This window comes from Lepisma saccharinum, chromosome 23 (assembly GCF_977018435.1).
Source record: "Lepisma saccharinum chromosome 23, izLepSacc3.1, whole genome shotgun sequence".
NCBI classification, from domain to species: Eukaryota; Metazoa; Arthropoda; class Insecta; order Zygentoma; family Lepismatidae; genus Lepisma; species Lepisma saccharinum.
The window spans coordinates 39,554,677-39,580,670 of record NC_139251.1 but is presented as its reverse complement, the minus strand read 5'-3'; the positions used below and the strand labels follow the sequence as shown (position 1 = coordinate 39,580,670).

General features: G+C 39.4%; 1 protein-coding gene across 2 annotated transcripts; it reads left to right on the top strand.

The window, feature by feature from the left end:
• Nucleotides 1-98: 98 nt before the first annotated feature.
• Nucleotides 99-25,416, top strand: LOC146005409 (uncharacterized). 2 transcript variants are annotated; one of them, XM_083144646.1, is made up of 4 exons: nt 99-274; nt 9,538-9,624; nt 23,479-23,787; nt 24,943-25,416. In XM_083144646.1, exons 2-4 carry the CDS (start codon nt 9,538-9,540, stop codon nt 25,213-25,215), a joined length of 669 nt encoding a protein of 222 aa, XP_083000772.1. In that variant the 5' UTR covers nt 99-274; the 3' UTR covers nt 25,216-25,416. The 2 variants fall into 2 exon arrangements, with proteins under 2 accessions (XP_083000772.1, XP_083000773.1); XM_083144647.1 differs by having other exon boundaries at nt 101-274; nt 23,479-23,766.
• Nucleotides 25,417-25,994: the final 578 nt, after the last annotated feature.

Here is a 25,994-nt window from a genome sequence, read left to right as displayed (position 1 = left end):
TGTAAGGTGTTGCTAGGGCAAAAGGATGATGTACTCATTTATTTCGTATGTGTGTATTTCAGTACTTCGCTGAAGTTTATCTTTCTGGTTTCGCAGGTCGGTGTAGAGCTTAAAGAAATTACCTAAGTAGCGGAACTGGCAGTTTGGTAACAGGAAGCTACACACCACAAGACAGGAAGCCTAGCCACAATTTATGAAGCGATAAAATATATTTCTTCGCGTATTCTCGAAGCCATCACTATAGAAGGAACACTGTGGTTGTCTCCTGTCTGAGGTAAGTATAGACTTATGTTGGTTATAGGTAGTATAACTGTATGTCTCACATTTCTTTAGCTGTGTACTCTTGGAATTCAGCTTATATTATATACGTACGCTCAGGCACGTAGCCAGGGGGAGGGCTAAGGGGGGCTGAAGCACCCCCCGAAATCCTACAAATAATTTAAATGTTATTTTTTATTGTTAATAACAGAAATAAAGTTATAATCACAGTAAAAACTGCATTATATCGAAAAAAGATTAGTATATAATAGAGGAACCAGTTTATATTTTTATATTCTACTATTTAATCCAAAGAATAAATGGATCCACAACTTCTAAAACTTATAGTTTTCTTTGTGAAGGTCACAGAATATAAACTTTATGAGTAAAATTTACCTCTAACTGTTGAAGCCTTTTTTGAACGATTGTGTAAAAGTTAATAACAAAATACAATAACTATGATTTTCGGTACACAACTGTATAAAATATAAGAAAAATAATAGACAAAAATTGTGTTAAATATTCACTGATGCGTTGGATCGAGTAGAAAAGTCTCTCAATTTATGTAATAATAACAATAAATTTGGATTGAAATTGGTAAATTTTTAATACTTTATAATAGTTATTATTGTAAAATAACAATAATTATTATTGTGATTATTATTTCTACTATTTGTACCCCCTCTACAAATATTTCTGGCGACGCCCGTGCTGATTAGGGATATGAGCCCCCCCCGAAAATAAAATTCTAGCTACGGGCCTGGTACGCATCTTTCAGATTTTTTCAAACCGGTTATCTTTCTGTCTCCCTCTCACCGTGTCTATCTCTCCTTTCACACTCTAACCTGTCACTTTGTCTACACCTCTCTCATTCCCGCTTCTTCCTATCCCCAGCCTGTCTACATGCGTCTCTATATTCATACCCGTTATTCTCTCTTGCCCTTTCGCCTTTACACTCTCTGCTTGTATGTATTTTCCCCTCAGTTCTGCAAGGCCTTCTGTTTACACCTTCTTTCTGCTTTCCCTGTCTCTTATATAAGAGCGACGACAAGGAAAAGAACCTTTCGCCAAAATCTCCGCGCACCTTTCCCTTCTTCAGTTCAACTCGGCCCATAAGGAAGCATGCTCCACTCTGATCCTCCCCTCCACTACATTTCTCTCTCACTCTCTTTCTCAGGTCTTACATTCTCTCCTTTTTTGCCACTGTGTCCCGTCTTACCTTTCAATATTCTCTACCTTTTTCGTGATCTTTGCCTCTTTCTCTTCACCTGTCTCGCTATGTTGTGGCATGTTGCTGGCACCTTCGTCTACGTCACACTTTTGTATTTCTGCTGCGGGGTCCGATTTGCCGCAACATGAGAACATGCCACAATCAAGGCCGCCCGCGCAATTTTTTCTCAAGGGGACAGCAGTGCTCAAAATGGAGACGGGCGTGGGGTGATGCTTTAATTTAATTAATTATTTTCTATTTTTTACATTTAAATTGAATATACAATTATGGTTTTAGCATAGGCAAACGTATTATAATTAGGGAACGGAACTTTATGTGCTAAAAAACTCAGAAATATTTATTTTTTATGTGTCATAAATGTTGAAAATATGTGATAAAAACAGGAAAATATGTGACAAAAATAAAAACATTTGGTAACAAAAACAAACTATAACATGCATTTTAAACACCTGAAATTAGTTTCTAAATGATTACCTCTTAGCGAGCTATTTTTTGGAAGAGTTGCAGTGAATCACCATAGTTTTTTCCAAATTCTCCATTGTAAATCTGTGACGATTATCTCTAAAAAGCATCTTATATTGTGAGAAAGATCGCTCCACGTCACAAGAAACAATTCTTGCATATTTGAAGCACGAAATGTCACTAACGCTGAAGTTTTCCAAAGCTTCCTCTTCCTCTACTTCACCTCCTTCCAAAACACATGCAATTTGGCACAATGTTTGAAAACCTTGGTTTTTCCCCAAAAATTCTGTACATTTAGACATTTAGATCCAGTGAGTTCTTTCAGTTTCGTTTCTACTATACGTACTTCACCAATGGAAGCTGCCAAAGTTCTCGCGGACGATTCAAGCTTTCATATGGAATTAGCGAGAATGGACAGGTTTGTTGAGATGTATGCCAATTCGACTTTTAAGGAGGGCTCCATCAACAGTTCTTGCAGAATTCTTCTTTGTCGAGATCATTTACAAGAGATACAATTTTTTTCAAAGTTCTGGGCATAACATCTGCATCGCGTAACTACAGGTGTAGGGGGAAGGGGAACCTCAGGACATTTTTGTTTAAAAATGTCTATTCTTCTAGGCGACTCGATAAAAACTTTCTTCCCATTTGAAACCAGTTTATCCACATTGGGATAAAGAGCTCTTATCTTTTCACATATTCTATGCAACGCATGCGCCACACATGTAACGTGCACCATTTTGGGATAGCTAACGGCAAGACCACTGCATGTAAGCTGCAGCATCTGTCAAAAGAAGAACATTGTCAAATTTTATGCCTTCTGGCCACAATAGCTGCATTGCTTCATTAAAAAGCCTTGCTATCGTTACGTGTAGCCAGCCCCAGCTACTTACAGCTATTTTCTCCCAATCGGATCGTAGGCGAGGTGCCAGAAGTCTGCCAACGAGCGTTTTCAAAGACAAAACAAACCTAGCACTCTCGATATGAAAGAGGTGCGGAGAATAAACATTTTTCCTTGGAGGATTTCGAGGTAGATGAAGTCAATGAGCGATTTTATGTATTTAAAATGAAAATTCGCAAAATATGTATTTACATACGGAAAACTGGAAAATATGTGTTTTTATGTAAAATAAAATTTGCTGTGTTGACATATAAGGCTATGATCAGAATTTTGGCAAAAATGAGGGTCTCTATCTTATCGCAGAAAAAACATTTATTTACCTAAAGTTCCTTTCCCTAATTATAATACATTTATCTGTGGTTTTAATAGGTTTTATTCTGAAATGGTTACTTATACAAACATTTACATTTTTAAATTCGTATTTTTCACACTTCCAGCTTGACACACAGAGTTTATTTCTCCATAATAGTATATTAAAGTACATTATAGGTATTTATGAGATAAAATGTCCCGACACGCACCTTGTGAAAAATTACTAGCAAGTTTTAAAAATGGCTTCCAAGTTCTAAATTACTAATACATTTTCAAGCTCTCAATGTTTGCTTTTGTTTATTTTATTATATGATTAATGTAAATTGTTTACCAAACCGTTGGGAGGAGTTTTGACCCCTTATACCGTTTTCCCTTCAGTAAGCGTGATGAACATATGTAATATTTATATATCTTTATTACGATAACTATAACTATAAATCGAGCTCAGGTTTTCACATATCAAAGTCAAGAGCTTCAAAGCTTAAATCAAACTCCTGATAATGAGAGTTGATAAAGGTATTTCAATTGTCAGTTCCTTTTCAACTTTAAAAATCCGTATTTTCTAATACTTTTGACACTGCAAAGGCATTGCATAATTAAATTACTCTGTATATCAAATTAAATCTTCACAAGTGTTTAAACTTTTAGGTTGATTTAAACTGTGATTGACACAATTGCGCACAAAGCAGCAGAATGTGAAATGGAAGTACAAATGGGGGTGCCAAGAGAAACTGCGTTACCAAACCTATTAGCACGTGTGTGTTTCAACCGCACTCTCTTGTTCTAGCCCCTCCTTGGTTCAAGGACCTTTTATTTAAAGGTGACAGAATCAAATAGAGTAGATTCGTATTAATAGGATTCTCGGTAGTCGCTGCTTTTTATACTTTTCTTTAGTAGGTTCCAGGTATTAATGAAACACAAAAATTCAAAATTCGAACCTGCGACCTCTTGCTTCATACTTACATTGTATGAGAGCTTGTGCACATCATGCATTATTGTGATCGTTATACAGGTAAAAAAGAGGTAAACTTTTTCCGTTCATATAGCACCATGCCAAAAAGGTACATTTAGGGAATGTGAGGGCCATTTTGGAGGTAATGTGATCAGCACCACGCTCCGGCCACCTTTAAACCTTCAGATTTGCGTTATGCAGGTGAAGCAAAAGCCAGGTTACATAGGAGAACAAATACATGCATACAAACATACATATGGTTGATATGTGTAATGGTGGGGCGGTGGAATAACCGCGAAAGGGATTAACCGCGAAACGGACTAAGCGCGAAAGAGCACAACCGCGAAACGTAACACAGGATTAAACGCGAAAGGAATAAGAGCGAGACGGAACAAGCGCGAACGGAATAAACGCGAAGGAACAAGCACGAAAAGTTTAACCGCGAAACGGAATAACAGCAAAAGGAACAACCGCGAAACGGATTAATCGCGAAAACAAAATTCAACACCGGAATAAGCGCGAAAGGAACAACCGCGAAACGGATTAAGCGCGAAACCAATATTCAAGACAGGAATCAGCACGAAAGGAACAACCGCGAAACCAATATTCAAGACAGGAATAAGTGCGAAAGGAACAACCTCGAAACCAAAATTGAACACCGGAATAAGCGGATAAAGCGCGAAACCATAATTCAAAACCGGAATAAGCGCGAAAGGAATAACAGCGAAACGGATTAAGCGCGAAGGAATAAGCGCGAAAGGTTTAAGCGCGAAATGAAATAAGATCAAAAGGAACAACCGCGGAACGGATTAATCGCGAAACCAAAATTCAACACCGGAATAAGCGCGAAAGGAACAACCACGAAACGGATTAAGCGCGAAACCAATATTCAAGACAGGAATAAGTGCGAAAGGAACAACCGCGAAACGGATTAATCGCGAAACCAAAATTAAAAACCGTATTAAGTGCGAAAGGAACAACTTCGAAACCAAAATTGAACACCGGAATAAGCGGATAAAGCGCGAAACCATAATTCAACACCGGAATAAGCGCGAAAGGAATAACAGCAAAACGGATTAAGCGCGAAAGGTTTAAGCGCGAAATTAAATAAGAGCAAAAGGAACAACAGCGAAACGGATTAATCGCGAAACCAAAATTCAACACCGGAATAAGCGCGAAAGGAACAACCGCGAAACGGATTAATCGCGAAACCAAAATTAAAAACCGTATTAAGTGCGAAAGGAACAACTTCGAAACCAAAATTGAACACCGGAATAAGCGGATAAAGCGCGAAACCATAATTCAACACCGGAATAAGCGCGAAAGGAATAACAGCAAAACGGATTAAGCGCGAAAGGTTTAAGCGCGAAATGAAATAAGAGCAAAAGGAACAACAGCGAAACGGATTAATCGCGAAACCAAAATTCAACACCGGAATAAGCGCGAAAGGAACAACCGCGAAACGAATTAAGCGCGAAACCAATATTGAAGACAGGAATAAGCGCGAAAGGAACAACCGCGAAACGGATAAAGCGCGAAACCAAAATTCAACATCGGATTAAGCGCGAAAGGAACAACCGCGAAACGGATAAAGCGCGAAACCAAAATTCAACATCGGATTAACCGCGAAAGGAACAACCGTGAAACGGATTAAGCGCGAAACCAAAATTGAAAACCGGATAAAGGGCGAAAGGGACAACCGCGAAACCAAAATTGAACACCGGAATAAGCGCGAAAGGAACAACCACGAAACGGATTAAACTCGAAACCATAATTCAAAACCGGAATAAGCGCGAAAGGAATAACACCGAAACGGATTAAGCGCGAAGGAATAAGCGCGAAAGGTTTAAGCGCGAAATGAAATAAGATCAAAAGGAACAACCGCGGAACGGATTAATCGCGAAACCAAAATTCAACACCGGAATAAGCGCGAAAGGAACAACCACGAAACGGATTAAGCGCGAAACCAATATTCAAGACAGGAATAAGTGCGAAAGGAACAACCGCGAAACGGATTAATCGCGAAACCAAAATTAAAAACCGTATTAAGTGCGAAAGGAACAACTTCGAAACCAAAATTGAACACCGGAATAAGCGGATAAAGCGCGAAACCATAATTCAACACCGGAATAAGCGCGAAAGGAATAACAGCAAAACGGATTAAGCGCGAAAGGTTTAAGCGCGAAATGAAATAAGAGCAAAAGGAACAACAGCGAAACGGATTAATCGCGAAACCAAAATTCAACACCGGAATAAGCGCGAAAGGAACAACCGCGAAACGAATTAAGCGCGAAACCAATATTGAAGACAGGAATAAGCGCGAAAGGAACAACCGCGAAACGGATAAAGCGCGAAACCAAAATTCAACATCGGATTAAGCGCGAAAGGAACAACCGCGAAACGGATAAAGCGCGAAACCAAAATTCAACATCGGATTAACCGCGAAAGGAACAACCGTGAAACGGATTAAGCGCGAAACCAAAATTGAAAACCGGATAAAGGGCGAAAGGGACAACCGCGAAACCAAAATTGAACACCGGAATAAGCGCGAAAGGAACAACCACGAAACGGATTAAACGCGAAACCAAAATTGAACACCGGAAGAACCGCGAAAGGGATTAATCGCGAAACGAAAACTTAACACCGGAATAAGCGCGAAAGGAACAACCGCGAAACGGATTAACCGCGAAACGGATTAACCGCGAAACGGATTAACAGCGAAACGGATTAACCGCGAGTCCAAAATTGAACACCGGACCAAGCGCGAGAGGAACAACCGCGAGATGAATTAATCCCGAAACCAAAATTGAAAACTGGAATAAGCGCGAAAGGAACCACCGCGAAACGGATTAAGCACGAAACGAATAAGAGCGAAACGGACTAAGCGCGAACGGAATAAGAGCGAAAAGATTATCGCGAAACGGATTAAACGCGAACGGAATAACCGCGAAGGAATAAGCGCGAGAGGAACAACTGCGAAACGGATTAACCGCGAAAATGTCAATTTCGTGCTTAATCCCTTTCGCGGCAGTTCTGATGACCCGTAATGGTTACAGTGGCAGTACATGTTCAATGTGCACACCATCTGCTTGAATGCATATTCAATTTGACGCTTCCAGTTCCATAAGACGACGTCTAGTGTGTCACATAGAGTGTGTCACGCATGTAACTTGACCTTCGCCTGGCTCTGTATTGCTATGTGTTATTTCATTATATTTTTTTCAATGTGATATAAATATATTTTACTCCATAAACAGACAGATTGAGACAATTCCCTACAAGATAGCGTAGTGGCTAATGCTATCGTCTTGAAATCAAGGGGCCAACCTCCGTGGTGGAGTGGTTGGCACACCGTGCTACGATGCCAGGGACCCGGGTTCGAACCCAGGCCTCAGCTTGTGTGTGTGCCTTCATTAATTTCATCTCATCAACTCACCGTCGCGACTAGCCAAAAGTGGCAGAAAGGCGACACTAAAATAACAAAAATCAAATCAAATCAAATTGTAATCAAAGTGTCCTGCGTTTGATCCCCGGTGAGCACTGATTTGAATCCGAATTAAAGGTCCGACGAGTGCATAAAGTGGACTTAAGAAAACAAACTACGCGAAAACCTCTCCAGACATAAACTTCTAGATTCTTTCGTTGTTTAGAATCGGACCAGAGCAGCCGCATTGTTTTATTTCGCTCACGTACTTTGCGGATGAATTACTGCCTTTGTTAATGAAGAGCAGTGACGTAGATGCAGGCAATAATCTCCGCCCACCTCGCCTCTTTCCTGGAAGACTTTACCCACCCTGCTGATTTCTCTTGTGTCATTGCCCACAGCTTACAAGAAAAGCGCAAATTATCCCATCATTCTTCTAATTAATAAATGAGATGCTTGGAATGGCCAGACGTAGAATTAAGAGTCACGAACTTTGTGAGAAATTTCCTTTCGTATTTATTGGATATTCTTTAGCAGGGAATGGGTTCACATGTAGTAAATGATTGATTGATTGATTTGGTGTTTAAAAGTCCACTTTATGCACAGTAAGGCTAATCGGGACTGGACCTACAGTTTTAAAGTGGGATCCGAACCACTATGTGCCTCCACCGAGTATCGAACCCGGAGCCCCTTGATTACAAGGCTTACATGTAGTAAAAATGTGCTAAATATGTAAATAAATATTTAATTATTTTCACTAAAATATACTATATACTATATACTATATATATACTATATATATATAAATATACTATATTCATATATTGGCATTATTTGTAAAACAACACAATTTTTCATTTTCTGTTTCCAAAACAATTAATAACAAAATTTTGTTGCAAGTGTTCGAAGGTGAAGCTCCTTCTGTTATTTATTAAGATGGATTTATATTGACTAAAACTGCGTTCAATATATCATGAAGTAATGGGAGTGTATTTCAAATTTGTCAGTTATTCGCAAGAAATTCACCTACTCTTTCTGACACACGAAAACATGTAGTTATTGCGCAAATATGGAGTATGTATTGAGAAATTTCCTGAAACATGGAAATAATATGTAAGAATAACTGAAATATGAGCCAAAACTTAATATATGTACAAATATGGAAAATAAAAACTCAATTTTTCGAGTCTAAATGCCATGATGTGCAAAGATACCAAATAAAACTGATTTCAGCGTCATACATAAATATGAATATTTACATATAAATTCGTTCCATGTTCCTTAATCTTGTTTTATGTTTACAAGCCTGTTCTTGCACGATCTATTCGTGGACAGTTTTTAGTTCATTAAAGGGGTTTGGGGGCAATGCATCCTATCTTTCTAATGGTCATGTTACATTTGCCATAAAAGACTCCTATGATTGAATGATTGCATAATTTTATTACTGCATGAACCCAAGATAGCTGACCTCTGTGGCGGACGACGCCAGGAGTCCGGTGTTCGAATCTCTCTCTGTGAAAGTCTCCATCAATTTCATCACTCATCTTCATCTTCGCCATTAGCCAAAAGTGACAGAAAAGCGAAGTAATATAAACCAAATCAATGAACCCAAGAATGTTGTTTTTCCTGTTTCCTCATTGTAACCAGAATTCATTATATTTTCATATTCTTATTCGTAGTGAAAGGGGTGTCCCCAGAAGGAACCCCAACATCAACCTCACTTCCACTTAGTACATACCGGAAATTGCAATATTGCAGACTAACGAGGCTCTGGCACATGGACCTGCATAATCCTCTGCGGGGTTTGTGCTGTGTTGTGCATATATCTGTGCGATCAATCCTATAACCGTACTGAATGAGTCATATAATTTTGACAGAGTTTGCATATGTTTATATTATTTTACTAATTTCTGAATCTGTGAAAATATTTTTTCTCTTGTGCAGTGTAATTTCTAATGGTGAAAACAGAGAAACTGACAAGGATTTGTTTTGTTTTGCAGATGGCGCCCTTATCACTAATTATACTGTTCAGCGTTCTTTTGTTCAGTACCCATGGGGCTCCAGTTCAAGAGGATGACTCTCAACAGGTAATGGGTATTGTATTTTTGCCTTTCAAATCATTGCTTCATTATTACATAACTAATCGTATGTGCCTCATCTGAGCGTTTGTGAGTATCCATTCATGAATTACATCATATAATCACTCATCTCCATCTTCACAAATTAGCCAAAAGTGGCACGAAATGCGAAGTCAAATGAAGCAAATCAATCAATCAAATCCGAAGGTTTATGGCTGCAGCAACACAAGCCTTAAATCTGTCCCTCTCCTGAGCAAGATCAATACAATCTTTTCATCCTTACCGATTTCCTATAGCTCCATCTCAACGTTATTCCTCCATCTTCGTCTTGGCCTTCCTACTGGTCTCTTATCATCAGGCTTCCCAACAAGAATCCTCTAAACTCTTCTTTCCTCTCCCATTCGTGCCACATAGCCTGCCCTCCTAAGTCTTCTTGATTTAATCATTCCAATAATATCTGGAGATGAATACAAATTATGGAGTTTATTAATTCTTTTTATTTTATTTTGTACCTATCAGCCGCATTTTGTCCATGGATTTTTTTCTAGAATATGCTATTTTCTAGAATGAATTTTGGATGATTCTTCTTTTCGGGCACCCGATGAAAGTTCTCCAGACCCTATTTTGTTTGTCGGTGTAAAGATGTGTATTCTAACGCATTTCCCCGAAACGTGTGCGTGTGTGTGTGTGTGTGTGTATGAGCGAGGTTGAACTTTGTAACCCCACTCCAACTAAAAACATTCATTGCATGCAAGATTGAGCCCCAGCGCTGATTCTTTTGTGGCTTTCTACGCCGAAGTCGGCTGCCATTTCTTCCAAGTAGCTCCCCAGGATGCAGTCAGTGCTGAATTTTGGAAGTCCTACTGGGAATGAGTACAAAGGCGGGGCAGGTTAATTTTGCCTTTCCATTTCTTTTCTTTGAAGAGAGCAATCGTATGGGAAGGATTGCTACTTGAAATTCTCAACGCGAAAATTGCAGTTGGTAGCCAAGGGTAGAAAAAGAAAAGGAGCCAGAAACCAGGATACGAACTTCCTTATCGTTGTGGTTTAGCCACTTCCGGCGAGACGGGGATTTTCAAGTGAATTACGTCATCACCAATGTATGGCAGAGAACCGTTAAAGAACTGTTGAAAATATTTTATAAGAATAAATAATCATTTTGCTCGAAGAAGTAGGCCTATGTTGCAATTTTGTATATATTCTTTTCAAATATCCAGGGGTGTAAAGGGTTACCCTTTCTGAAGAATTTGTTTGAATGAGTTTTTAAGGCCACGTTATGCACGGATAGGCTAATCGGGACTGGACCTACGTTTAAATTGAGATCCGAATCAATGTGCAATGTGCCTCCACCGAATATCGAACCTGGGATCGCTTGATCCCTTTTGAAGACGCCCATCACAAGTCAACTTTACTTCCACGTAGTACACTCTTCACTGCATTTTGCAGACTAAAGCTTGACGCCCACTGAGACGCGGCAACAGAACGCAACAGACGCTTTTCCGGCATCTCAGTTGCGATACCCTTTACGCGTAAGATAACCTGCAGACTTCTGGCACGGAAATTCCACGCGTTTCCCTGCAGTGGGCATTAGGAGGGTCACTATTTATATTTTGAGCCTTGGCAACACTGATTAAAGTTAGGCGCGATATGACGTTTGCACTGAATCGTCTGGCATTATTGACCATAACGTACTTCAAATGTTTTGTCAATAGCTTCATTTGTGTTGTTTATGTTGCCTTGGAGATTGCGCGACAACAATAAAATGGAATTAACTCGTGAACATTTTCGTGCGATGATTTTTTACGATTTTCGACGTGGATTATCAAGACAAGAGTGCATCGATCAACTTACTTCCACATTTGGCGATCAAGCCCCATCCTTTGCCACTGTGAAACGCTGGTATAACGAATTTAATCGTGGCCGCCATTCGCTCACCGACGAGATTCGCGAAGGTCGTCCAAAATCAGTTGTTGTTCAAGGAAACATTGATGCTGTGCAAAACCTAATACTGCAAGATCGTCATGTGACATACTGTGAGATTGAGCCAACCATAGGCATTACTTCCACCAGCATATATAAAATATTACATGATCATTTAGCTGTGAGAAAGGTATGTTCTCGTTGGATCCCACACAATTTGACAAAAACTCAAAAAGACGCTCGCGTCAATTGGTGCAAACAAATGCTCAATAAATACAATCGTGGTGCTTCAAAAGACGTATATAAGATTGTAACAGGTGACGAATCATGGATATATGCATATGAGCCGGAACGTAAACAGCAGTCGACTGTATGGGTGTTTCAAGATGAACCCAATCCAACAAAAGTTGTTCGCGCTCGAAGCACATCGAAACAAATGGTCGCCTGTTTTTTCGGGAAAACTGGTCATGTGGCAACTGTGCCTTTAGAGGAACGTAGAACGGTCAACTCTGAATGGTACACAACAATTTGTTTGCCAGAGGTCTTCGGTCAAATACGGAAAACAAACAAACGCCGTCGGATCATTCTTCATCAAGACAATGCCAGCTGTCACACATCTCGTCTAACAACCGACTTTATGAACAGTCAAAAAATCGAATTGATGGGTCATCCGCCGTACAGTCCTGATTTGGCACCCAATGACTTCTTCTTGTTCCCGAATGTCAAGAATAAATTGCATGGACAACGATTTTCGTCGGCGCAAGACGCCGTTGATGCGTTCAAAAACCATATTATGGAGGTGTCTCAAGAAGATTGGAAAAACTGCTTTGACAAATGGTTCGAACGAATGCAAAAGTGTATTGACCATAAAGGAGAATACTTCGAAAAACAATAAAGCAGTTTTCAATGCCAAATTCCTGTTTTTTCATTGTTAGGCTCAAAATATAAATAGTGACCCTCGTACACCACTTGATTTCAATAGAAGCAGACAACAGAAGTTCTGTTGCCGCATCTCAGTGGGCGATATGCTTAACGAGGCTCTAGCGTCTGGACTCACAGCCAGTATAATTCTCTGTGGGTCTCGTGTTGTGTCATCCATATATGTTTGTGACTGTCCCCTAATCCATCTCATCTTTTCACCTTTAAACCTCATCCTCGCGATTAGCCAAAAAGTTATAGACAAGTTAAGTACAATAAAGCAAATAAATCAATCAAATATCATATATTTCTTAAAAAGAAATTCAGGCGAATATCTGAGGTTAGAAAATCTACTTGCTACAGTAATAGTACTGTATACCGGTGTAGCGTCAAATCATCGGCGACAAAACATCGCCAACAAAACATCGACGGTACAAAACATCGACGGTACAAAACATCGACAGCACAAAACATCGACAGTACAAAACATCGACACCACAAAACATCGACAGTACAAAACATCGACGGCAAAAACATCGACGGCAAAAACATCGACGGCAAAAACATCGACACCAAAAACATCGACGGCAAAAACATCGACACCAAAAACATCGACGGCAAAAACATCGACGGCAAAAACATCGACACCAAAAACATCGACACCAAAAACATCGACGGCAAAAACATCGACAGCAAAAACATCGACGGCAAAAACATCGACGGCAAAAACATCGACATGAAAAACATCGACGGCAAAAACATCGACGGCAAAAACATCGACACCAAAAACATCGACGGCAAAAACATCGACGGCAAAAACATCGACACCAAAAACATCGACGGCAAAAACATCGACGGCAAAAACATCGACGGCAAAAACATCGACGCCAAAAACATCGACGGCAAAAACATCGACAGCAAAAACATCGACACGAAAAACATCGACGGCAAAAACATCGACAGCAAAAACATCGACGGCAAAAACATCGACGGCAAAAACATCGACACCAAAAACATCGACGGCAAAAACATCGACGCCAAAATCATCGACGGTAAAAACATCGACGGCAAAAACATCGACACCAAAAACATCGACGGCAAAAACATCGACACCAAAAACATCGACGCCAAAATCATCTACGGTAAAAACATCGACGGCAAAAACATCGACACCAAAAACATCGACGGCAAAAACATCGACGGCAAAAACATCGACACCAAAACATCGACGGCAAAAACATCGACACCAAAAACATCGACGGCAAAAACATCGACACCAAAAACATCGACGGCAAAAACATCGACACCAAAAACATCGACGGCAAAAACATCGACACCAAAAACATCGACGGCAAAAACATCGACGGCAAAAACATCGACACCAAAACATCGACACCAAAAACATCGACACCAAAAACATCGACGGCAAAAACATCGACACCAAAAACATCGACGGCAAAAACATCGACACCAAAAACATCGACGGTAAAAACATCGACGGCAAAAACATCGACGCCAAAATCATCGACGCCAAAATCATCGACGGCAAAAACATCGACGGCAAAAACATCGACACCAAAAACATCGACGGCAAAAACATCGACGGTAAAAACATCGACGGCAAAAACATCGACGGGAAAAATATCGACGGCAAAAACCGACGGGAAAAACATCGACGGCAAAAACATCGACACCAAAAACCGACGGGAAAATCATTTTTTGACAAAGTTTTCCACACTAAGGAATTCAAATCTAAACCCGAATATTTTGAGATGGCTAAAATAAATTATAAAGTGTTTCAGTGAAACGAACAATGCGTAATGAGCGAACTCAAGTTGCCAACTTATAGTGCTACCGTGCTACCAATGTACAATGGTCATTGTTGTAAGAACGGCCCGCGAGTTCGAAACACGCCCTCTCAATAAAGACGTTGTTGTTATTATTATTATTATTATTATTGATAAAATTACAAACAATGAGATTCCGCAGTGAACGTGATTGTTTAGTTTCTGGTAACCATTTATGACTTCTCGCCGGCAGCGTTTGTGGTCGGGGGAAAGGGAAAGGAAGGCTCCTCCGTGTGAAAGATGAAAGGCCACCGACTATTGTTATTCCTTGTTTATTAAACGCAGGAGACCGAAAGGACCAGATACAACTTGACTTTTCCGTAGTGACTTTCTTTCGGTTCATGCACTGGTGCAAGTAATATAACTGCCCCCTTGCAATATTGTCTTGCCACCTTCCCCTCCAGACATTTTCCCTCGGTGCCGCACCACGAAGCGCCGTCACTGTGTATCGGTACCGCTGTTGTATTTGAATCAAGGGGTCCGAAGTTCGATCCCCGGTGGAGGATAGCTGCATAGTGGTATGGATTCTTTAAACTATAGGTTCAGTTCCGATTAACCCTTCGTGGGTCACACGAGAAAAATTACCTTGTTGATCGCTCACGGTGCCAGAGACCGGGCTCTTAATATATGTTAAATTAAAGGTCTAAAATACCAAATCCTCAATTATTACGATTAAATATATATTGTTTTTTGTTATAAATATATTTGCAAACAATTGAGATTGTATAAAACTACGAATTGCATGTTTCACTTTTAAAAAAATTAATATACAGTAGAAAATAAATAATAGGCTATTCCAAATATCGAAAATTTCAATGTTACATGTGCACCCATAAAATAATAATAATAATAATAATAGTTTAAATCCTCTTTATGCACAGAGAAGTTAATCGGGACTGGACCCACAGTTTAAAATAGGATCTGAACCAACTTGTGCTTTCACTGGGTATCGAACCCGGGACCCATTGATTACAGGGTAACACTGTTTTTATTGCAGAGACAATTGAAAAAATTAGTTTATTTTGCAAATAAAGTAACTGGTGATTGAAAGTATTTTTAAATTTTTCACTGCACTCTTACAAATGTTATAGTGATGGGTATCAATGACCATCTGAACCAAACTGTCCATCTAGTGAGTCACTTTCCCTCAGAATATTTGCTCTTATTCCCTTATGTCCACCTCATCAGGGACGGCGTTCCAGGCGGGCTAGGGGACTGAAGCCCCACAAAACATCTCTGGCTCCTTTCTCCCCAAGATTATTATAGTAGGTTAGACGCATTTCGACCAAAAATTTGAAAAACTAGAAGTTTTCTCACTCAATATTTTCCATTAAAAAACTTCCATTTGACCAATCATAATTCACCAAACGTGCTACAAAAATTGAATCACTATTTTTAGGAATAGGACTAAAAGGTGCAAAAATATTTTTTTATTATGAGTAGGAGGACGTTCAACACCTAACGAACCTTTAAGCTTCATTTTCATAGACGTGCGCACAGGGAGGTAAGGGTGGCCGACTGTCCCACCCCTAATCCTTTACTTATAAATGCAATATAATCTTATTGCAGTTATAATATTATACTCTAAAAGAATGTTACCTATTTTTAAGCCGATACATGTCCAAGCAACACGGGAGAGGGGATTGCTTGTATTACTTTGTATATAATTGAACTACTCCACTCCGTTTTGTAGGAAATTTCTTGTAATTAACACTCACTCATACTTTATACGTTAGTTGTGAGTTGTGAGTTGTGAGCTGTGTAGCTTAATATGGCTGGCGAATAAATGGCTCATACTTGGAAATTAATAAATTATGTGTAGTTGTTTTGAATCTGAACCTGAGAGATTAATTTAAAGTCACATATAATTTAAACAGTGTGATCTTTTTTTAAATAATGCAATACATATATAGCTTAATTCCAAGTAGCCCAACAAGGCATATTATCTTCGAAAGCATCTTAAGAGATGAAGGATAGAAACTTATTCCTTTAAGGATCCTATCTGTAACAAGATGGGCTTGCTGTGCGAATGCTCTGACAGTCATAAATTCTTTCCATAAATATTTGACATCAGGAAATAGTCTCAAATACAAAAGTAACTGAAGTGAAGGCAATAGAAGATAACTGCTTTCGCAAATGAGAATGGCGGAAGCAAGGGGGGCATTGGCCGTCTAAAATTTTCAGGTTTATTAAAATTTACAAGTCAATGGTACTTTTATTGACCTCTTCGGGCCAGAGGAGCAATTTTTATGATTTCACAAATGTGACAGTTGTTTCACAAAATAGAAATAATCTTGGACGCTATTTTTATGGCCTAGAAAACGTTTGAATCCTCCCCAAAAAAGTTAAGTGGCAAGTTCGATTGTGACCCCCTAAAGTTAGATTCCAAGTTACGCCCATGAACTTGGATAGAGAAATTCCTCGTCAAACAAAAAAATAGATAATACGTGGCAAAATGATGTCTAAAAGTGGAGGCGATTGGTTTCCAAAACTGGTGGGGGGGGGAGGGCAAGGACAGTTTACTTTCCCCGAGAGAAAATGTGGCAAAATGTATGGGGGGTGCAACTTCCCCCCCACGCCCCCATAATCTCCGCCACTAGTTAAATGTGAAAGAACATTTTTCTACTTTGCAGCAAATCATGGGTTACCTTCGTAATGGGATTGGTAACTAGAAGTTGAGTGCTGTATTTATTCCCTCAAATGTAACAGTTATTTAACAAAATAGTCCTGGATAATATTTTTATGGGATGGAAAAACTTTTTGATTCTCGATTAGTGCAGTGGCGGCGATTAAGTTGGCATGGAGGTGCAGATGCCCCCCACACTTTTTGCCGCTTTTACCCCCGCATTATGCTAAACCGTATGTACCAAGAGAAAGTAAATTGTTCTTGACCCCCCCCCCCCCCCCAAGTTTTGGAACCCAATCGCCTCCACTGCATTTAACTGTTGCATGCAGTTGCTGAAGGGTTATTATTTCTAATTCCCTTCCATATCACGACAGTAGTGAGCGGCGAAAGATTGTATCTTTGCGTAGTTCATAAATTGGGAACTTTCTGAATTGAAACGGCCAAATCCAATTAACACATCACTTAGTGTCCTTAGTAAAGCTTTCCTTTAATTTAGAAATTAAAAAATCATAATTTTAATATTCTCTTCACATGTAGCTCTTCTGCTTTCACATGGTGGAATCGAAATGGGCTACTATGACAGTGCACAAATTATTTTCTAACCTCAGAAATGAGGTTAATATACATCCAACCAACTAAATACTGCAATACGGTGCAAAAATCAGCACGCTTGGGGAATGTAGGCATAGCTACTCCTAAGACTCCGAAGAACATTAACTTGCCCAAGCGTGCTGACTTTTGCACAAATTGCAGTATTTTATACTGGAATTCGAGCCACTTAATGAAATGTACCCCCACCAGGGATCGAACACGGGTACACTTGGTTACAAGGCAGCAGTCTTATTGCCAGACTACCTGGGTCTGGAACTCAATTTTAATATTTCTAATTCATAGTTTGTTAACTCCTTGATTTCATAACGTTGTATTTCTCTCTCTCGGAATTTTTAGCGAAAAGGATATATGTATACGCTGCCTTTCACGGCTGAGGTGGCCGTTGGAAGGCGGCTAGCGCGTCGGAAAGTAAGAGCACATCTACCGGCATTTAAACCCACAACTGTACGCTGACCTTGGCATTGGACACGTCAGTCCTTCAGTATCCAGACAGATGTTGTCCAGTTTGCACGTGTTTGTGAAGTCTTAAATTGTTAACAAGTGTTTTAGATTGGTTTTGTTTTAGTTTACGTTTTGCCAGTTTTTTTTTTCTGCAGTCTAATAATACCACGCTATCCGTAAAATTTTAAACAACGAATTTTTATATACGACTCTTACGTCATTACGAATTCTTGTAGGGAAGTTAGAATGCGTATTGCAGTAGAATTCCCAGATGTTCCCGTTTCACACAGAGACAGTGATCTGTTACTTGTGAACAAATTTAGGAAAATAGGGTCTGCTCTTGTTAAGGTAAAACGGCATGTGCTTGCTGAGGATAAACTAGACGACGTTGGAACACGATTGAAACATATTCCTCAGAAATCTCTCCGACGCCTTGCACAAGAAACAGACATATTTCTAACGTCATCGTGGCGAGCTACCAAGCTTTTATACCGGAAGCCATATATCAGAAGAATTGAAAGAAAATATGAAGAAATAAATTGAAGCAATTTCGAAAGAGGAACTGATACGTGTTAGTGAAAATTTCCTATAAATGTCTGGATGCAGGAGTACATCATTTCAAACACCTTTTGTAACACGGTATGTGTTCCTTTTAATTGTAACTGTCAATGCAATTGTACGAGCATATTTAATTACATAGCTAGCGGTTCCAGTTACGCGGATGTTGCACCCAGTTTGCCGGAAGACGCGTTCCTACTTCCCGGCGCGCTTTCCGTCGCTCCACGGCCACCTCGGCCGTGAAAGGCACTTATGACACGAATGCGAGAACATTGCTATTCGGTACTCGAATGAGGAACTAACTAACAAACAGAAATGTAGCTTAAAGGTTCTTTAACTGTTGAACGTCCTCCTGCTTATAAAAAAATATTTTCTCACCTGTTAGACCTATTCTAAAAATAGCGATTCGATTTATAGGGGAATTATACACATTTAACTCTGTATGCGCATATTCTTCGTCACCGTTTGAACCTTCAACAAAACAACAACCCCACAACCACCAAATACATCCAACTATTAAAAAATTGTACCAGTATATAAATATATGTGTTAAGGAATCGCAAAATATAGTTTTCTCATTCAATATTGGCACAAAATCAATGGAAACTTAAATTTTGCTGAACACCCAAGAAACTTAGACTCTGTGAAATTGTTGCGTGGTATTTTTATGGACACGCCAACTCTCAAACGCAGAAAAAGTATCGGCCAGTATCTGAAAGTAAAATCCAGCCAGTGGCGGCGATTAGGGGGGAGGGCGAGGGGGGCAATTGCCAACCCATTTTTCGCCACTTTTGCCCCCGCACTGTGTGTGCTGAACCTCATCTACAAAGGGAAATATACTGTCTTTGCCCCCCCCCCCCCAGTTTTGGCACCTTGCCCCACGGTTTTGGAACCCAATCGCCGCCACTGAATCCATCGGATACTTTCCGATGTCGATACTATTGTTATCAGCCGATACTGATACAACGACATCGGTATAGTCTCAGCCCTAATAGGTATATATTATTTTTGTTAATTAGTTTCACTTTTCTGTCACATTTGGCTAATCGTGACGATGAGGATGAGAGATATTATGAAATTGATGGACACTCGCAAAGAATGCACATGCCTAGGCCAGGATATACGTGTAAATATATATATTCTATATTCCGTGCCATTCCCAGAAACAAGTTCTAGACAAGTGTATGGCGACAACCTGTGTATTTATGTCTAACACAAACTAGTAGCAAAAAATTACAACTAAATAAATTCCAATCGACGGAATTCCTTAAATTATTCTCGTTATTTTCTTAAGTTCATATAAGGCTGTGTATTTTAAAAAATAAAACACGTTGTTTGTTAAAAACACTTCATGCACAATCTACATTTGTGACAAAAATTCTAGCAACCCTTCTGGTGTGACTGGCAGAATTGATATCAGTTGCGGATAAACCCTGATGTTTGTGAGAGAGGATGTTTTGAAGGCTTCTGTCCAGTGGCTGTCACAAGGGGTCCGCAGATACCGCTGCGTGAAGGTGGGCGGGGAAGGTAAAGCAAAGGGGGCCTCAGTCGGTTTCGTACCATAGTCATAAAGGAACATTTCTTCCACGTTCACAATATAATGAGCATACAACTATCCCGTCTATGAAGTTAAAAGCAGATTGCTAGACAGCAGAAGGAAACATGACACTTCGCATTGTTTAAGATTCCATTGTTTGAGCTTTGGGGCAAGAATCAAGTGCTAATAATGATATTGTTTTGATGTCAGAAGGTGCGCGTGCAGCGCGAAATTATCGAATCAATGAAAATACCGCTCTTGCACAACAACCATGGCTGATAAGGAATCTAAAAACAAGATCGACCAATGTAGGCATGTTTGGTCGAAAGAAAGAAGAGCTGTAGCTTCATGATGCTATTATCACAACACTAAATCCAATTCATGGAACGAATCAAGATATAAATTTCACCTGGGCGAGTTGGAGTTTTAGCGCCCCTCTACTTTCCACCCTGTTACTCACCCCCATAGACATACTACTCTCACCCCAGTCTTTCTACTGCTCCTCCTACTTTCCGCCTGACTGCATTATAAATTAACGGTTTTAATGACAAAAAATAGCGATATTTTTGGTGTCTATGTTTTTGGTGTCGATGTTTTTGGCGTCGATGTTTTACCGTCGATGTTTTTGGCGTCGATGTTTTTGTCGTCGATGTTTTTGGTGTCGATGTTTTTGCCGTCGATGTTTTTGGTGTCGATGTTTTTGCCGTCGATGTTTTTACCGTCGATGTTTTTGTCGTCGATGTTTTTGGGGTCGATGTTTTTGTCGTCGATGTTTTTGGTGTCGATGTTTTTGCCGTCGATGTTTTTGGAGTCGATGTTTTTGGCGTCGATGTTTTTGGTGTCGATGTTTTTGCCGTCGATGTTTTTCGCGTCGATGTTTTTGGTGTCGATGTTTTTGGTGTCGATGTTTTTGGCGTCGATGTTTTTGGCGTCGATGTTTTTGGTGTCGATCTTTTTGGTGTCGATGTTTTTGGTGTCGATGTTTTTGGCGTCGATGTTTTTGCCGTCGATGTTTTTGGCGTCGATGTTTTTGGTGTCGATGTTTTTGGTGTCGATGTTTTTGCCGTCGATGTTTTTGGAGTCGATGTTTTTGGCGTCGATGTTTTTGGCGTCGATGTTTTTGGTGTCGATGTTTTTGCCGTCGATGTTTTTGGCGTCGATGTTTTTGGTGTCGATGTTTTTACCGTCGATGTTTTTGGTGTCGATGTTTTTGGCGTCAATGTTTTTGGCGTCGATGTTTTTGCCGTCGATGTTTTTGGCGTCGATGTTTTTGGCGTCGATGTTTTTGCCGTCGATGTTTTTGGCGTCGATGTTTTTGGCGTCGATGTTTTTGGTGTCGATGTTTTTGCCGTCGATGTTTTTGGTGTCGATGTTTTTGCCGTCGATGTTTTTGCCGTCGATGTTTTTGGCGTCGATGTTTTTGCCGTCGATGTTTTTGTCGTCGATGTTTTTGCCGTCGATGTTTTTGGTGTCGATGTTTTTGCCGTCGATGTTTTGTACTGTAGATGTTTTGTACTGTCGATGTTTTGTACTGCCGATGTTTTGTACTGTCGATGAAATGTAGGCGATGTTTTTGTTATCGATGTTTTTGCGTCGATGTTTTGACGTATAACCCTGTATACCGAATTCCTAGAAACTGTGTTCGAGTTCGATATGGATGATTTTAAATTGTAGGCACTTACCCACGGCTGAATAAATAATCACCAAGCATTCTAATATTAAGAATTGTTCATAAATACGAGATACGTAGAAAATGTACTCTTATCTTTTACCATTAATACACATCTATTATCTTATAAAATATTCAATTTCCTTATATGTTAATGATCACGCTTATAAAAAAATGGCTTGGAATGGATGATACACCAATGATCTAGAAAATAGATTATTGCCATTGACCGAGATATTTTCACAAATATGATTCCATGAATGCGTATATAATGTTGTTCGTGACTGAACAAGTCATCTTAGCCTTTCTACTGATACCATCAAAATAGGCTCTCGATAACATATTACATTATCTAGCCTCCCGGCCCCCGTGGCGGAGTGGTTAGCACATCGCGCTACGACGCCAGGGATCCCGGGTTCGAATCCCGGCCTGGGCATGGATGTTTGTGAGTGTCCATTCATCAATTTCATCATATCATAACTCATCCCCATCTTCGCAAATTAGCCAAAAGTGGCACAATAAAAGAAGTAAAATAAAGCAATTCAAGTCAAATCAAAACATTATCTAGTCATTCATCAACTCGTAGTTGGAAGAGAGTAAGTTCAGAGGGGCCCAGGAGGTCCGAACTCTCCTGAAATACTTGCCAAGTACTAAAAATTAAACACAAAAATATATGTTTGTTTAGCATTTGTTGCATAATTGAGGGTTGTATTGTAAATACGCCGAACTTACACAAATGGAATGACTAGATTGGGGTCAAACGGCTTTCAATTGACACTGCATAAGAAGATCTATGCACACTCCTACTTAAAATAATATGCACAAAATATTAATGAGGAACATTCATTTCTGTCAGTTGGACTTAATATCTTTTTTTATTTAATAAACATTGGATTTTATTTTTTTTAAATATTTTTTTAAAGGACAGTTGTGTTTATATACATTTTAGTGATATTAACTGCACTATAAGTTAGGTATTGAATACGTGCTGTTATATATGTATCCTAACGTCCTTTTACATATTCATGTAATATAACAATATTAATCAATCTACCTATTTTAATTATTATTATTATTATTATGAATATACACATGAATTATATTAAAGTATTAATATTATTTATCTTATTGTTTATGGCTGTTACAAGCATAAAACATTTTTTTGTTGTAACGTTTCAGGAGAACACACGCTCCCATCATCAGACACTTATTTTTTAGTTTGATTAATGCTAGTTATAATGGGAGCAATTTAACAAAAAAGAATAAAAAGGAGCAGTTATTCACGAATCTTGCCAATCATGTTTGATTGTTGGAACACAGCAACTTAACTGTGAAACAAGCCGTCTGTTTTTGTTAATATTTTTATTATTATTATTTTAAATGAGGATTTAATCAAATTTTATCATCGGGCTTGTTACAGCCGTGAACTACAAGAGAAATAATCGTACAATGCAAGCAATACGTACATACAAGAAAAATAAATGTATTAATTATCCAGATTATTATTATTATTATTATTATTATCATTATCATCATTTTTGTGAGACACTTGATTCGGACTCCCCCCCTCCCGAAATATATTTCTAGAACCTACCTGTCCCACTTGAATGTTAGCTTGTAGCAAATAATAGTACTTGAAGGTAATAAATATAGCCTACATATAGCAACTCCACCTTAAGAAAGAAAATTATTGATAGCTCTCACTTTGCCTTTATACTCTCGATTTTTTCCTTAGTCACAGCAATCTCTTCTGGGCAACTTGGAAGATCAGCAGTCCCAAGTAATTGACAAAGAAGATTCCCAAGTGACTGATCAAGATGATGATTCAGACGGAGGCCTCGACATACGTAAGGATGATTCAGATGATCAACAGCAGCAAGAGGTCGGATCGGAAGTGGGAGGAAGTGTGCATCATAATGATGATGATGATGAACATTTACTAGATACTGGTGACGACGACGACGACGACGATGATGATGATGATGATGATGATGATGATGATGATGATGATGTCCAAGACGAGGTACATGCTCAATTGAACGAGGTAGATATTCTATATTTATAATGCATCGCCGATATTAAGTGTGTACAAGTTCAGTTCGATGAAAATCCATTTTTTGCTTTAACTAATTGCGATTAATGCTTAATGCGGTAAAAATCTCAGAACATGTATAAATATAGCCTAGAAGCATAGAGAGGTAATGGAAGAAATACATTTTAAAACAAAGACAACCTTAGAACTTTATATACACGAGGGGAAGTCAGAAGATAAGGTTCCCTAATTCATATCTGTCCTGCACCGCGGCTGTGCGGTGTAAGGTGTAAGCTTTGGGCTCACTTCTTCAACGCTTGTGGTTAAGCCCAAGATTTCTGCCATGTTGTTTACATTCCCTACATTGTATGCGTATTACATAGCCCTTGTCCGAAAGGTGCAACACCGTACTTGAAGCGAGCATACTTCGAAAATGGTCTCGCATTCAGTCTTGAAGCCTTGGACTGGAAGCGAAAATCTTTCGAATTGCACTTCGACTGCAGGCAGCGCCAAATACGATCAGTAGATCAAACTAAAAATACATTGTTTTTCCCGCGTTATAAACATTCTCTTTTCACATAGCTTTTAAAAATGCTCTTATACTTACATTTCCACACATTAGAAGAACTTTAATCAACATCTGGCCGACTTTCAACTTTCATGATTTCAAACAAATGAACATTAAGTGTACTAGTCAAGTATTCAAGCCTGCAACCTCGTGTGCTCCAAGCTACGGTCTCGGGTGCTCGTTTAATTGGCGCTTTCGAATTGAAATAGGTGACATCACTTCCGACAAGACTGCTTTTTGGAGCTTTCGGACAGAGCCTCAGTTTTCATTGTTTACGTGTAGAGATATGAAATATCGTTCTTTATGCGTGCACATAGACACTACACCCCTGCTGCTATTGCTCTCTCCACGAAAATAGACCAGTCAAGGTGGGAGCTTCCTCTTGCCTCCTCCACACCCCTGGTCCTCCAGGGTTGCCACACTTCTTCTAAGTTGCTCAGTCGACACTTGGCGCGTTGTACGTATGCGGTTGATTTCGTCGGTTGAAATTGTTGCTTATTGGCAACACTGTAGATGGGCGGCGTGACCTTGACTGGACTATTTTCATGGCTTTAGCTTTAATATCGAACTTAACACCACGATTCTCTTTTCCTTTACAGACACAAGGAGGTGACTCAAGTCGTTGGAAATCGATGTGGAACACAGTCGTATCGTACCTTGGCTTAGGCAACGATTTAGAAAGTGATTCAGGCCAACAGGAGGATGAACAGGGATTGGATCAAGAAGAAAGTAATACTGACATAGAACAAGGCGAGCAGGAACAAGCAGACAATTCAATTGATGAAGATAACTCTCAGCAACAGTCCAACATTAATCCCAATTACCAAGAATTACAACAACAATTTGCTAATTATTTGCCATACAAGGGTTAAAATGCCAAGGCAGTGATTTATCCTATATTTCTGGATTCTTGCTTATCGAGATTGCACTGCTTTTCTCTGACTTAATATTGTGTTTGTAATATAGATTTAAATGTAAACTAATAATTATAAATCTCAGCATGTTTAAACTATAGGTGTAAAGTTTTTTTAAAATTCATGTCTTGATGTACAAAATAAATCTATTCAAGCATTTATTAAAAATAACTGAGTCTTATACATTGATATTTTGAGAAGCTCTCGTGCATATTTACTTATACTTCAAAATATCAAGTTTCAATATACTGGAGATTCTTGTCGCAAAGTTTCAATGTAAATTCACCATCGTAAGTACAGAAGGTTGTTTCACGTTGATGGTAACGATTTCGATCACCAAGGAGCAGCACGTAGGCATAGCAGAGAGCAGCCAGAGCCAGTAGGACGAAAGTACTGTGTGTTGACTTGCAAAAACGATGGTTGGTGTGTGAGTGAGTGTTTATATGGCACCAAAAATTCCAGTCTTTTGGGAGGGGTACATCTGTGCCCTTTCCGACGTTGGTTATAGTTATAGCCAGATAATTAAACAGTGCCACATGAAAGCATTCCATGTGTCAAAGAAGGGCATCAATGCAGTGTTGAATCGCCATAGAGCTTGCACTGTACCTGTTGCTGGAACCAGTCAAAGTGGGCCTCGGACATATCGGAAGCCCAAGCGTTCCTCCGATGTTATGCGGAAAGTGAGATCCTTGGTGCGATGTGAAAACCCTGCAACGCAAAGAGTGATTGCACAGGCA